The 15,721-nt window shown below is 40.0% G+C and overlaps 1 protein-coding gene, 1 non-coding gene and 1 pseudogene across 2 annotated transcripts in view; 2 read left to right on the plus strand and 1 right to left on the minus strand.

The window, feature by feature from the left end:
• Positions 1–1,949: 1,949 nt before the first annotated feature.
• Positions 1,950–2,021, plus strand: TRNAC-ACA. The gene has a single exon. It is a non-coding gene; the product is annotated as a tRNA-Cys (tRNA).
• A 4,069-nt stretch (positions 2,022–6,090) lies between these two features.
• Positions 6,091–10,421, plus strand: LOC113892537 (annotated as a pseudogene).
• Positions 10,422–11,211: 790 nt separating this feature from the next.
• PLCZ1 (phospholipase C zeta 1) overlaps positions 11,212–15,721 on the minus strand; it is a 48,670-nt gene continuing 44,160 nt past the window's right edge. The window contains exons 13-14 of the mRNA XM_027543542.1: positions 12,477–12,626; positions 11,212–11,324 (exon numbers count right to left, since the gene is read on the minus strand). Coding sequence (XP_027399343.1) covers positions 11,239–11,324; positions 12,477–12,626 — 236 coding nt within the window. The 3' untranslated portion in view covers positions 11,212–11,238. The remainder of the gene's footprint in view (positions 11,325–12,476; positions 12,627–15,721) is intronic.

Raw genomic sequence — 15,721 nt, forward strand, 5'->3', positions numbered from 1 at the left:
CACTCAATGGACATGAATTTGCACAAACTCTGGGCAATAGTGAAGGACAGAGGAGCCTCAGAGTGCTGCAGTCCATGTCAGATACAACTTAGCTACTGAACAACAACAGAGCAACTATAAATAAGAATAATCTGAAGACTAGTAGAAAATTTCTACAACTGGAGATAAGAAGAAGGAATCACAACAAGATGAATAGGACGAATGGACACACAAAGTATAGTCAACTTTTCCCAGATCCAACCACTTACCCCTCTCCATCTGTTTCCTCTCCTGTTCAAGGCAATCCTATCAACTTTGGCCCAAATTACTACAATTGCCTTCTTCTAAATAGTCTTAGTTTCTGTGTTTACCCCACCTGCCCTTACAGTTGGGAGAAGGCAATGGCACCCCACTCCAGTACTCTTGCCTGGAAAATCCTATGGACGGAGGAGCCCGGTAGGCTGCAGTCCATGGGGTCGCTAAGAGTCGGACCTGACTGAGTGACTTCACTTTCACTTTTCACTTTCATGCATTGGAGAAGGAAATGGCAACCCATTCCAGTGTTCTTGCCTGGAGAATCCCAGGGATGGGGGAGCCTGGTGGGTCGGACACGACTAAAGTGACTTAGCAGCAGCAGCCCTTATAGTAATAGTAATAGTTTCAGTCGCTCAGTCATGTCAGACTCTTTGTGACCCTACGGACTGTATCCTGCCAGGATCCTCTGTCCTTGGGATTCTCCAGGCAAGAATACTGGTGTGGGTTGCCATTTCCTTATCCAGAAGATCTTCCCAACCCAAGAATCAAACTCAGGTCTCCTGTGTTGCAAGAAGATTCTCTACTGTTTGAGCTACAGAGAAGTCCTTACAGTGTATTCTCAACTCAGCAATTGGAGTCATCCTATTGTTCTTCTGGCTCAAAACCTTGCAGAGCCTTCTAATCTCAGAGTAAAAGCACAAACCTTCAAAATAGCCTAAAAGCCCAATGTGATCTGACCTCCCATTGGTCATCTCTCTGATTTTAACTCCCATTACATCCTCCTATGCTCAACACACTCAAGAAACACTGGCCCCCTTTCCATTCCCTGAGTGTTCTAGGCATATGCTTCTTCACTGGAATCTTTATCACGCAGCTCCTTTCCTCCAAAATGTGTTTTTGTCCCATGTATCCACCTACCTGTTCTCTCACCTCTTTCAAGTTTTGGTCATATGTTTCCATCTCGACCTGTCTGTGTCATACTGAAACCTGCTCTGTCCTCAAATACACACCAGATCCTTCCCACTTAGCTCTACTTTTTTTCTTATATCCTTATCACCTTTGAACATTCTATACAATTTACTTATTTATTTTTTTATTATTCATGTTTTGTATCCTTTCACTAAAACACAAGACTCTCAAGAAGTGTTGTCACTGACAGTACAGCTATAGACCCAGGCAAGAAGAATCCTTGCTCAGGTGCCCTCACCATATACCTATGGTGAGGTCTATGACTCACCTATACCCACAAGCCTCATTCTAGACCAAATTCTAGGTACACATGACTCCAGAATTCCCTGCCCAAACAGCCTCTGCAGGCCTTCTAAGGATCCATTCGCCTGAAGTCAGACACCACATCAGGGCGAGGAATGCCTAGGCTCCAGTGGTGGCCAAGGGCAAGCTGCTTACAGTGTATATGGATGCAGCTTAAATGTACCAGCTGGAGCGTCCACAAATGTGCATGAGGCCGCTGACAGTACAGGAGGGAGCCTGTAGGCGAAACAGGACATACAGAAGGAGAGCCAGTTCTAGGAGAGGACCCAGTCCTTTTCAGGTCACCATAATCCAACACAGATCTCTAAGACATCCAAGAATTCTCCATTAAAAGCTGTCTTTTCAGGTGTTTATAGAGGAGAACAAGACATGTTGCACTTAATGACTTCTTGGCTTTATTTATAACTTTTATATTTAGACAGATGTTATGTAAGTTTTGGACTTCCCTGGTGGCTCAGACGGTAAAGCATCTGTCTACAATGCAGAAGACCCAGGTTCGAGCCCTGGGTTGGGAAGATCCCCTGGAGAAGGAAATGGCAATCCACTCCAGTACTATTGCCTGGAAAATCCCATGGACAGAGGAGCCTGGTACGCTACAGTCTACGGGGTCACAAAGAGTCGGACACGACTGAGCAACTTCACTTTCACTTTCACTACGTAAGTTTTATGGACTGAATTATGTCCCCTCAAAATTGATAAGTCCTAACGACCAGAAGGGCTTCCCAGGTAGCTCAGTGATATAGAACCTGCCTGCCAATGCAGGAAATGTGGGTTCGATCCCTGGTTTGGAAAGATCTCTTGGAGAAGGAAATGGCAACCACTCCAGTATTCTTGCCTGGGAAATTCCATGGACAGAGGACCCTGTAGGGTTACAGTCCATGGGGTCACGGAAGAGTTGGACACAACTGAGCACAACAAAGCACAGTAACCACCAGTAACCTCAAAATGCAACTTTATTTGGAAATGGGGTCACTGCAGATGTAACTAGCTAAGAAGAGGTCATCCTAGAGTAGAGTGGGCCTGTAATCCAATAAGACCAGCGTCCTTATAAAAGGAGGAAATCTGGACATGGACCTGCAACCAGAGAGAACGCCATATGAAAACATGAAGTAGAGGTTAAAGTGATGCATGTATAAGCCAAGGAATACCAACAAACTACCTGAGCTAGGAGAGATGCGTGGAACAGATTGTCAGAAGGAACCAACACTGCCAGCCCCTTAATTTCAGGCTTGTATCTCCCAGAAGTGTGAGACAAAAACATTTCTGTTGTTTAAGTCACCAAGTTGGTGTAATTTTTTATGGCAGCTCTAACAAATGAATCTAACATTGAGTCTTCATTTGTTTTGCTGTTCTAGCCCCTACAAAAACCTGGCATGTAGTAGATGCTTAGTAAGTCTTTATAAATTAAATGCCTGAATAATGACTGAATGACACACCAGTGAACGAGAAAAACAAGGTTCCTAGTCTTAACTCTCATTCATATCATGTTTTACAGCTCTTTTAGCCTTTTTATATCTGTATTTTATTTGCCTTTTACAAGAAGTCTAATGAGATGGGGAAGTGAAAGCCGCTCAGTCGTGTCCAACTCTTTGTGATCTCATGGGCTATACAGTCCATGGAATTCTCTGGGCCAGAATACTGCAATGGGTAGCCTTTTCTTTCTCTAGGGCATCTTTCCAACCAGGGATCACACCCAGGTCTCACACATTGCAGGAGGATTCTTTACCAGCTGATCCAAAAGGGAAGCCCAAGAATACTGTCATGGGTAGCCTATCCCTTCTCCAGTGAATTTTCCTGACCCAGAAATTGAACTGGGGTCTCCTGCATTGCAGGTGGATTCTTTACCAACTGAGCTATCAGGGAAACCCAATGAGATGGGGAAGGGAGAGATTATTATAGTTTTAGAAACTAATAATATTCAAATGTCTCATAGTGTAAACTTTCCAGTCAAATGAATTCTTGAATGTATTGTTTACATACACACTGGGGGAGGGGCGGATTTTTAAGTTACCTGGATGTGAGGGACTGGAAGCACTGGACGACTGCCCATCCCATGAACCCCAACCCCTGCATTCTCATCTTCAAAATCCCTGAGAAACTTCCACAGAAAACTAAGACATCTCAAAAAGAGCAGGCTAAAAGAAACTGAGGGTCACAGATATGACATGGCTACCGATATCAAACAATTAAGCGGTTATGGTAACAGACTCATTTCTAGCAAACACAGCTCAAGGTCAGGACTTGATTCCCAAAAAGAAATGGATTATTGAAGAGCTACCATGACTGACATATTATCTAGGCCCAAAGTGAAGATTTAATACATGAGAGAAATTCTAGTGACTAAACTGCCCAGCAACCTTAACCCTCATATTGTTAACACAAATGTCACAAATTAAGATATACTTTATTTCTTAGCACAGGATCCAGAATGTTCTCAATACAATTTAGATAAACATATTAAACCTAACACTTTTTCTTCAAAAAAATATTGGAGGGCTTCCCTGTTGGCTCAGTGATGGAGAATCCACCGGCCAATGCAGGAGACATGGTTTGATCCTTGCTCTGGAAAGATCCCACATGCTGCAGATCAACTAAGCCCATGTACCACAACTGCTGAGCCTGTGCTTTAGAGCCCAGGAGCCACAACTACTAAAACTCACATGCTGAAACCACTGAAACCCATGAGCCCTAGAGCCTGTGCTTGGCAACAAGAGAAGCCACTGCAATGAGAAGCCCATGCCCTATAATGAACTGTAGCCCCTGCTCGCCGAAACTAGAGAAAAGCCAACACAAGAATGAAGACCCAACACAGCCAAAATTAAATTAAAAAAAAATTTTTTTTTAATGTTGGAGTGAACACAGCATCAACACAAGTTTCAGTAGACCAAGAGACACTGCTTGGACTTTAGGCTTTGGTAAGCACGGGCTATGTGGATTTATTAACCTTGGTAGTTTGTAATGGCTTAGATTGCACCAAATGACTGGTTTTTATCATTAAAGGGATATAGCATTAAACCTTTAGACATTAATGAGTACAGACCATGTAAGATTTAGTCTTTAGAACAAAACAGACTATAAGAGAAAGATAACCCTTTTAAAATTTTCTTAAGCTTTTTAAGCATTAGGTGATAAAAGAACATCGGCTGCTTTCTTTAATGGATTTCTCAGCCATATCTCAAAATAACTAGGCCAGAAATTTGAACATTAGCTGAATTTAAAGTGTGCTACAAGCTCTAGTAAAGTTAGAGCTTAAAATTCTTAGCTCCAGAGACAGATATGTTTCCTACTGTATCAACTTCCCCAAACTGTGTTCTTGTGTGTGTGTGTGTGTGTGCGTGTGTGTATTATTTTGAAGTGACTTTAGGATAACAGCTGTGGAAGAGATGGGGCCAAACCTGAATTTGTGTGTCATGTCCACAGTCTTCAGTCAAAGAAATAACACTAGTCTCAAGGAGGTACTGCATTTGATAATTAAAGAAACTCTAATTATTAGAGTTCAGATATTTCAACCATGCCTCCAATTGCCAGAAGGGAAGTGGATTTTATTAATATTTAAATCAAAAAAAAATGGGTATTCTTTCCATAAAGAGAATATGCCCTCTTCCTAGGCTGAGGTCAAAAAATAACTGACTGAGATTATTAAATGCCCCAAAACTGAAAAAGCAATTTAAAAGTCTGTGCCTGTTAGCCTCTGGCTCTGAAATTCTGATTTACCCCAGGAATCAAGAAGGAACTGGAATTTCTTACCATCAGAACAAAGGTAGTAGAAAAAGGAAAATAAAATAGAAGGCATCAAACAGAGTAGTAATGAGAATGATATTTCCTTGAAAGAAATACTGGGGTCTTAAAAACATAAACTGGGAAGATATGAAGGGGAAATGAGATGCTAAGAGCCAGGAGAGAGAACTACAAAGTGAAAAAGGTGACAGATTCAAATCCAGTTTCTCTTGAAAAAGTAATCGAAAACGGCAATATATTTCAATTGTTACTGGTTCAAAAAAAAAGTCAACCAGATAAAAAGAGGAAAGGCCTTGGAGAGCAGCTATCATGACATCCTAGAGAGAGTTAAAATTAGAAAAACTTTAAAAAGATTTCTCATAAAGCAGCAGCATTTTATAAGAACAACTGGGAAACCATCTCTCAAAAACTGAGACAGAGTAATTAAGTGATAAGCAAATCTGGTCATATTTGAGAGGGAAACCCAGGAAGACAGGTGTAAAGGATTCCAAGAATTATTATGTGACTTTCAAAAGAAAATAATTATTGGCAAGAGGGCCTAGGGGAACCTATTTGGAAAATCTCTAGAACTGGTACTGTAAGGGAAAATGAAGCAAACAGAGGACTTACTGAAGGGAAATCAGACAGGATGGTTACAGGTCAAGACTTGCTCTGGAGCAGATATTGGTCTGAAAGGAACAGTTTAGGTGAGACTAACCACTTCCTGGGTGGCTCAGCGGTAAAGAATTGCCTGCCAGTGCAGGAGATGAGGGTTTGATCCCTGGGTAAGGAAGATCCCCTGGAGAAGGAAATGGCAACCCACTCCAGTATCCTTGCCTGTAGAATTCCATGGACAGAGGAGCCTGGCGGGCTATAATCTATGGAGTCACAGAAGAGTCAGACATGACTTGCAACTAAATAATAACAACAAAACCTACTCCAGAGGATCAAGGTGGTCAAGACTCATGTGAACAAGGGATGTGGAACAAACATGAAATTCACTGACTTCATCTCCCTCAAGACAGAACTTTGAGAGTAGAAAGAAAAACAAACGCCTAGGCCAGAGCGAAGGGATAGGAAAAGTAAACATGACACTCAGGTCCAGGAAACACTGTTATCCTTATATGAACTACAGAAATAGACAGACCAAAGGATGGAGTAACAAAAAAAAAAGGTATAAATCCAGCTCAAACTATCTGAAAAGAATATTAAAACAATAAGAGGGGGGAAATACCAAAAATTTTCCTCATGTCATCAGAAAAAGAACTTTAGGGACAGTGGTTAAGACTTCGCCATCCAATGCAGGGGGTGTGGATTTGATTCCTGGTTGGGGAGGTAAGATCCCACATGCCTCTAGGTCGAAAAACCAGAAACATAAAACAACTAGTCCGCACATGCTGCAACTAAGACCTGGCACAGTCAAATAAATAAATAATTTTTTTAAAGGTTAAATTGTATACAAATGGAATGGAAAGTAGACAGAGAGCATGGGTTCCTGCGAATGTGTAGGTTTGTAAGGAATTTAACATCAGCTCCCACCACCATCCCCGCCACTACCATGTGCTAAGGTGATGCGTAAGAATGCAAGACTCAAAGAAGACCAACCTCTCATAAGCTCAAATTCCACTTTAATCTACCTTTTTGATGTTTAAGTGGAAATTTCTAGTGGCTGGTAAAAATAACTTACCTCCAAATACTACAGGGGACTCAAACTTTATGGCCTAAGAATCCAGAATGCATCACAAGAAAGCTTTGTTGGTACAAATATTTCCAGAGGGTTGTTACCTTGAAAGAAATGTAATTCAGCAAATGTTTAGAGACTAGCAAAAAACAAGGAATTTCAATAACTCCTGAAAATAGAATCTAATTCATATAGTCTCTCAATAAAATGTTCATTGGTCAAGCCCAGAAGGGCTTCACTAAAAGTAAGCAATTCCATTTTCCCGATCCTAATCCACAGCATGAAGTTCCTGCCTTTGTGGCTCCCAAATAACCCCTGAAATTTGCATAAATTTTTCAAGTGGAATCTGGGATTCTCATGTCTGCATCTCAGGACACCATATACTCCTCCCTAACCAAAATTTACATAAAGACCTCCTTTTTACAGCTCTAGGCAGTTCTTCCACACTTCTTTCAAAAATAGGGCAACTTAAGAGCAACCACCATCAGTGGCCTCCAGTGGCCACCATCTCCCAAACAAAAGTCAAGGTAAGTCTAGACTGTGATCTGCATGTTTTCTATTTGAAGTTCTAAACAACCAGAAGCAAGGGGGAGAAAAATAAAGGTCAAAATTAATGACATAACAAAACTTTCCTGTCATTGATCACTAAAAGGTCATGAGAGTAACAAAAGGAAGAGTCCAGGTTTGTGTTAATGACCTCCAGCCAAAGACCACCAGAAACACACACAGTGGGTTGACTCCTCATCTCAATGAGGGAGATACACAAATGAAGAGCCATGGAGTGTCTCAGCAAAGGACGTACTGTTGGATTCAGGCTTGTGTTAGATGATTTGAGAGAAGGTCCAAGGAAGCAGGTGAAGAATCCAAGAGTCATTCACGTTTCCCCAGGAGTGTTTGGCACTTTGGTGTTTGGACAATATTCATGCTTCTGTCAGGTGCCCCACCAGGGTTGCAGACTTACAGACTGGTCCCGTTTTTCTCCTTATCCATCGTGGTCACACAGTGGCCCTGTTGGGTATTGATGTGAAATCGTTCACGTCTGGCAAAAGAACACCGTAGCCTGACTGTGAGTGTCAGGCTAGCTCCCAGCAACACCAAGGCCTCCCTGACAGTGCAAAGTCACTTCCTAGCTGTCACTTTCCTCAGTTGCATGGAGACATAAAGCAAGGAATGTAACCTAATCTAGGAGGTCATGGTTGGCCACCCTGAGGAAGTGACATTTAAACTAGAGTTTAAAAGCTAAAAGATCTTCCGTTAGCACAGCCTAGAGGTTCATTTTAGCTGTTTCTTCTGTTTCTTTTCCCTCACCAACACAATTATTTTTCTACAAGTGAATTAGGCTTAGAAATAAGTCAAAGCTGGCTTTTCACACCATTCCCAATCTTCTCTAATATGAGAACATCTCTGGCAGTGGCGTTTCTATGGGTAGTATCTGGTAAAAGCTCTTGTGAGAAAATAATAATAGTAATAATAATGGTACCAGTTTAATTTAAAGGGTGATGTAAATGATAAATAATGCACATAAAATGAAAACAGACATGCCTAAAGACATTCCAAGATTACTGGAAGGGAAATAACAATCTAATGTTTCCTTTCAAAATTGCATTTCTAAAGTAGTGTGGGATATTAAAGAAAGATTTTGTCTTCAAAGAGTGAGCTGAGTTTGAGTGGTACCTGAAGGAAAGTGAGAAAAGGAAAGCCTTTTTTCTTCCTTATTTTAAATCTTTTTGGTGTAAATGAGAAATAAGTTCTTTCTGCTTCAAGAATTAAGGAACTCTTACAATATTCACCGATAAAAGCCTTTAAACTTTCATGGAATTCCAAATCTTCAAAAGGCTTTAGGAGTTTAGAGAAGGTGAAAGCCTTGCATTAATGGGCGGAACAGGCCACTTGCTATTAGGTTGAACAGTAAATGATTTAAATAAGATCCTTCTGGAATGGATCATGCTTGAAAAAACAACTTACAGGGATCCTACTGGTCACACAAGAAGTTGTGAAACAGCAAAGCAAAGAGGATAGTCGGGTGATGGGGGTGGCAGTTACCCCAGAGCCTCAAAGAACCCTTTGCTAGGAACGCATCATTCTAGTGAAGCAGTTCCAACCACCGATGGGAGGCTACTGTCATGAATTCCCCCCGGTCCGATGGATAACAGCGAAAGCCCAGAAGCAGCTGCTCTTCGGGAGCTCGAGGAAGAAAACCAGCTATAAGGGTAATGCTGCATGTTCTTCAGCCATACGTATGGATCTGGGTTTGTCAAATTAGTTGCACCCCGCACATCTCTACCATAACTCTCCGTGCAGATGATAATGAAAATGTAAGGCCTAAGCCACAGTCAAGAGATGGAGAATTTGTGGAAGTAATTTCCTTACTAAAGAATGACCTGCTGAAGAGACGGGGTGCTCTGGTAGCTGAAGGGTATCTGAGAGTAAATGCCAGAGTCTATTTCTGTGCTCAGGTCACTAAAACATGCACACGTGAGGCCTTTTGAAGGGCTCTTCCTGAAGCTGGAATGCCAAAGGACAGTAGCCACGTTTCTGCACACAGAACCACCAGGCCTGCTTCACTAAGACTTTGTATCCGGCTTAGTTTTCAGGGAGATTTGAAATTGGTTTTTTTCATAAAATAAAAGCATTATAAATAAATATAAAATCCTTTTGTAATCTGGCAAAAGAGAAGCATTCCTGTGAGAATTGGCTGTTCATTTCCCCCCTGGGAAGACTGTGCTTATGTGCTCATTATGCCCAACTCCTGTGTGAGTCCATAAGCCATAGCCTGCCAGGCTCCTCAGTCTATGAGTTTTTACCAGTGCTTTCCTACTCTAAAGGATCTTCCCAACCCAAGGATCAAACCTGCATCTCTGGAGTCCTCTGCACTGCAGGCACCGTGCCACTGGGGAAGCCCACTGGGAAGACTGTCTCTTGGTCTTAACTCCTGACAGCCCATGAAGGAGGATCTGGATGATTATACACTGAGCAATCTGGGATACCCAACTTCTTATAGGCTGGGTATTTCAATTCCCAGTGGCATGTTTATTTTAAATATTTAGTTCTGAGGCTAAATCATGATAGTAGGAAAACATGGTAGATGACTTTTAGTGTATTTTTCTGGCTATCAAGTGATAATGCATTAACAATCATAAACAAAGAGTCATTTTTGTTGTTTTAATTATAAAGTCAGATTTAATTTCAAGAAATACTTATAATGGCTCTTTTTGTTGTCAAAAGGGCAACTGGGTGATTTCACCTCACTGCCATGCAACAATATGGTAGAATCAGTATTAGTATGCTTGGTTTTTTGAAAAACAGTTAACACTGAACCATATTCTTCTACATATGACATTTAGTAAAGCAAAACCTTGCTGATGGTGAGAAGCCCAGTATATGAAATAGCACAGCAATTTTCAAATCTGACCAAGAGACTAACTTCAATGTACACTTAGTGCAGATTCAGAAGGGAAGTGAAAGTCACTCAGTTGCATCTGACTCTTTGAGACCCCATGGACTATATGGTCCATGGAATTCTCCAGGCCAGAATACTGGAGTGGGTAGCCTTTCCCTTCTCCAGGGGATCTTCCCAACCCAGGGATCATACCCAGGTATACCACATTGCAGGCAGATTCTTTACCAGCTGAGCCACCAGGGAAGCAGATTCAGACACAGTGCAAATTCATTCCGAGATCTGAGCATGTAAGCCACTGTAGTAGATCACTTTTAGAGATACAGAGTCTGGAAGGCAGTTTGAACGCAAATCAAAATCATATGCACTCATAAAAACGTCTATGTAATTACAGGGTACCCAATCCAGTGCACAGCATTTAAGAACTAGTCTGACAGTGTAAGGGCTAATTACTCTCCGGGATGTAAAAGGGCACTAAGCACCTGGAATCCAATTCCTTCCCACTACAATATGCACTAGTGGGTGTCTAGAAGTTAAAACACTCTTAGATTTCACATTTCTTTTATACCTCCAAATATTTGCCAACGTATCTTATTCACTCAGACATATTTTAGAAACTTGTAAATTCTACGAATTAAACATGATACAAGCAAGTTGAAAGAGCAGCCTCAGAAACAGGGGGGGAAGAGAAATTGGCTGACAAGGATGTCACGCTGAGTCGGGACCCACTGAAGCTTTTGTTTTGTTTCCATTGCTCGTTTGCATATTTAAAAGTGAATTTGCTCAGTACTTCAAAATAATTATTTTTCTTTACATTAAAAAATAATAAAATAATAATAAATAAATAAATTTAAAAAGAGAAAAAATATCTAGACATTCATTCTAGACTGTTTTATTGCAATGTGTAAGCTAATGATATGTCAAGTACCATGAGTGGCTATCTGATGTACCAAACATAAATAAAAAGGGAAGCGGGCTCAAGACTCTCACCCATTTTGGAAAACAGAGGAACACGACGGTAACCTGCAAAAGGAATCACATCTGATTAACACAATAAAAATACATTCATCAGCAGGGGCCCCAATAGGGCTCCTGAGAAATAACATACTTTGTTGTTTGTTGCTCAGTCGTCTGACTCTTTGCAACCCCATGGACTATACAGCATGCCAGACTCCTCTGTCTACCACTATCTCCTGGAGTTTGCTCAAATTCATGTCCATGAGTTGGGCTATAGGGATGCCCAAAATATTTTCCACTGCTACAGTGTTAACTGTAAAAATACACTGTATTCTACTGAATCTCAAACTTGGGGTAGATATAAATTGACTGTCTCATGTCAAGTCTTGTGCTGTCTGTTGTTGTGCCAGAAATCCATGTCTATTGAGTCGGTGATGCTATCTAACCATCTCATCCTCTGCTTCCCCCTTCTCCTTTTGCCTTCAATCTTTCCCAGCAAGAAATATAAAGTACATATAAAAACTAGGACTATGCAACTATATTCCATCATGTATATTCATTTTCCTCCAAACTAAAATATTTGAAGTTTCTACTCCAACTTCATATTAAGTACCACAACAGCTCATACTTCCCCCCTGCCCTGCCCCGAAAATGATGCATCTCCAAAATTAGCCATCACCCTTCTGCTTCAGAAAGGCCGTTTTCTAGGTACATCTCAGATGGTACTAGAGAAGTAAATATAAGGATAAAATTGGGAGCACACTGTAAATCACCCCAGAGAGGTGACTGCAAGGCAGCTCTGAAAAGAGTCAAGATAAGAGTGTTGGGCTCCCTGTCTCTTCTCAGGTGGAAAAAAAGAGTCACTGCTTCTCCCTTCTGAATGGTTCCCATCCTTCATTCCTTCATGGCAGTCATGCCTACTCTTAACTGAAACAAAAGAGCTATAATCCATGCAGAGAAATTTTCATATAAGTCAAGTTTGTCTAATTAGTCTTCCTGGCATTCCCAGTCCCCAATCCCACCTTATGTATCAGAACATACTTCTATAATTCCACTAGGAAGAACTATATCAATATATATATATATATATATATATAAATTTTTTTTTCTTTACATATCTGTAATGAAGACAGCTATTTGGTATATCAAAGAGTCTCTTTGTTAAACTCAAGTTACACATAAATATTAGCACAGTCATCTTACTTTTCAGAATATTACCTCTGTTCATGCATAGAACTGGTAAAGTATATTGTCCAAGAAATTCATTTCCAGCTATTAAACCTTGATTTTCAGCAACAAAACGAATCAATGCTAATTCTGGCACCTGAATAACAAATGTGAATGTTTCATTCCATCTTGGATTAAAAGCTGAAATATAAAGGAAGAGATAGAATAAAAAAAAAAATCAAAGACTGTTCCTAGGGGAAAATGCTTAATATCTGTTCTCTAAAATTCTTATTTTTAACACTTTAATAGTAATAATGAAAGCTAATGGTTTAGAGGACTTAAATCTTTATGCATCCAATGAGAAAGAAATAATAATGGCAATAATAATACTTATTAGGTGTTTACAAGTGCTGGGCAATATTCTAAAAACTTTAAGGAGATAATCTCACTTATCCCCACGCCAGGGTTATCTCTGTCAACACTTACAGATGGGAAACTGAGTCACAAAGATGTTTCATAATCTTCAAAAAATAGCCATTTTTGTGTGTGTATGAAATAGCCTTCAAGAAATAGCCATTAAGTAGTGGGGCAGGAAATCAAACAAATGGTGTCTGATTTCACAGCAGAAACGTGTAACTGTTATATAATATGACTGTTGGTGTTCAAGTATTTTATCAACAAAGAACTTGAGACAACAGGAAGTTATATAACATCATTTTTCTAGATCAGGACATATTATGGGAAGAACTACAGACAGTGGTTGGACTGAGAGTTCACTAATGTTTGCTCTAAAGTCAGCTCTTGATCCTTCTTTTGATTAAATGCTTATTTTCAAATCCAAAATTGATGAGTAATCTATGTCCCTAGCAAAACAGATCATCCCAAATACTCTCCTGCCAAACAAGAAATCCAAATTGCATTACAATGTGACCCAAATCAGATAAAAATTAAGCATAATTGAATGGAACCAAGAAATTCTCATCCAGATCAAATAAATGCTCTTACTTTAATAAAAAAAAGTTCAGGGAAAAATAATGCATTGTTTTTCATGTACAAAGGCAATGCTACACATACTACCTCAAAAGATTTGCCCTTTGTGTCACGTTTCAGCACATATTGAAGCATCTGTGACTTATTATACCTTATCTATGCTTTTTATGGTATATCTTTGGTCACAAGTGCATGTTTACTAGGTAGGAATTCAGAATGCAGTCAATGCTAGTGAAAATATTAAACGAATCGACTCACATTGAAATAATGACCACCTTACCTTGCCCTAGTAGAGAAATAATTCAGTGAAGTACAGGAAACAGGTTTAAGAGTGAAATCTCTATAGACACTACAAAATGTCTGCACAAAATTCTTATACTGACTTATTCTCTGTCTTCTAACCCTGCTTGACCATACTCTTTCATATACACATAAAATCATACATAGATATATGTGAAAGTCCTTTTAGTTGTCAAAGTAAAAAAAAATAATAATAATTTGATAGTTACAAATATAGTTAAAAATCACGGGACTTCCCTGGTGGTCCAGTGGTTAAGAATCCACCTTGCAATACAGGAGACCCAGGTTCAATCCCTGTTCAGGGAACTAAGATCCCACGTGCTTTGGAGCAACGAGGCCTACCCACCACACCTAGAAAGACCAAGTGCTGCAGCTACTGAAGCCTGTATATCCCAGAGCCTGCGCCACAACTAGAGAGTCCAGCACCACAAGGAAAGATCCCACATGACGAAATGAAGATACTCCATGCTGCAGCTAACACCTGATGCAACCAAATGATTAAGTGTTTCTAAAAACTCACTTCCTTATTGTACGCAAACGTGATTGTTTTCCTCCCAGACGCTCCTGTCTTTCAATGCACTACCATCACCCTAGTAGCTAGGCGATCTCAGCACCCTTCTCGTCCGCTATCGACACTTTCAGTCCTGCAGGTCTTCCTCACGTGCATCCTCCGTTCCTTTTCTGATGGTGCAGCCCTTCTTTAAGACTTGACTTCTGCATCGTGTCACTGTGAAACCACATCCTGACTCTCCTGTATTTCTCATCTTTCTCTCTCACACTTCTTCCTCTCTACTCTGTAGAAACGATCTCTGTGAACACTCAGTTCTTAGTGCTTTATATCCCTGTTTAAAAGTTTTAGTTTTATTCATTTTATACAGAAAAGAAAGTTTCTAATACTGTGTCATGGCTTTCATGATTTTCCATAGCCATCTCCAGAGTAAATCTCTCATTTTATCTCACAACTAATCTTTCTTAAGTATACTGTACTTGAACTTTTGTACTTTCTGCTAACATGTTTGAATTTTGTTTTCTCCATGTTTTAGCACACATATTACTTTTGCCTTAAATTCCCTTATCCTAGGGAATTCCCTAGAGGAACAGTGGTTAGGATTCAGCATGTTCTCTATCACCTGGGTTCTATCCCTGGTCAGAGAACTAAGATCCCACAAGTCTCAAAGTGTGGCCAAAAATGGAGAAAAAAGAAAGAAAGAAAATTCCCTTATCTTCAATCTCTATTAAAAAAAATTCTACTCATTTGCCAAGAACCATCTTCAAATTTGCCCCTTCCATACAATTCTTTGTACTTTCTTTAAGGCACTAATGACTCTTTCATAACAATTTCACTTACATCTCATATTCCACACTGAACTATAAACTATCTATAATAAAATTAGTTGGGGCATACATAAGAATGTAGTCAATAGAGGTTTTAAGTTTTTTGATGCTTAGAATCAGGCTTTTAACATGATAGGCTCAATAATGTCTGGTGAACCAAACTGAATTTTTGTAGGTATATTCCCATGAAACCAGGGATACAATCAAATTTCTAATGGGAGCTAAAATCACAGTATTACATAAGGGGTGCATGGAATAAATTAATGTTCTGTGCATTTAGTCATGAAGAGTCAAGTAAGGGGGATGGAGAGAACAAAGGATAGGTTACTAGAAGCTTCCTGATATTAGCAGTTACCATTTCTTGACATTGCCATTTCAACTCTAACAGAAGCCAAATAAGGCAGTGAGTTACTACTAGTATCCCTTCCTGATGATAACACAGGATGAGGTAATAAAACTTTCCAAAACTTTTTTCTCTCCTTTGTTCCTAGAGGCTGAGGTGGAGGAATATTTGGGGTTTGGGAGGAGGCAAACATTGGATTTTGAGGGAATTATCACCAAAGAAGAAAAAGATAGCTCAAACTGCACCTGCTTCTCTGTCCATGCCATTCAACCTGGAGCAGATTTCCAGACTCTGAAATGAAGTCCACTATACTTTGAGAATATTCACT

Source organism: Bos indicus x Bos taurus, chromosome 5 (genome assembly GCF_003369695.1).
Source record: "Bos indicus x Bos taurus breed Angus x Brahman F1 hybrid chromosome 5, Bos_hybrid_MaternalHap_v2.0, whole genome shotgun sequence".
In the NCBI taxonomy this organism is placed as follows: domain Eukaryota; kingdom Metazoa; phylum Chordata; class Mammalia; order Artiodactyla; family Bovidae; genus Bos; species Bos indicus x Bos taurus.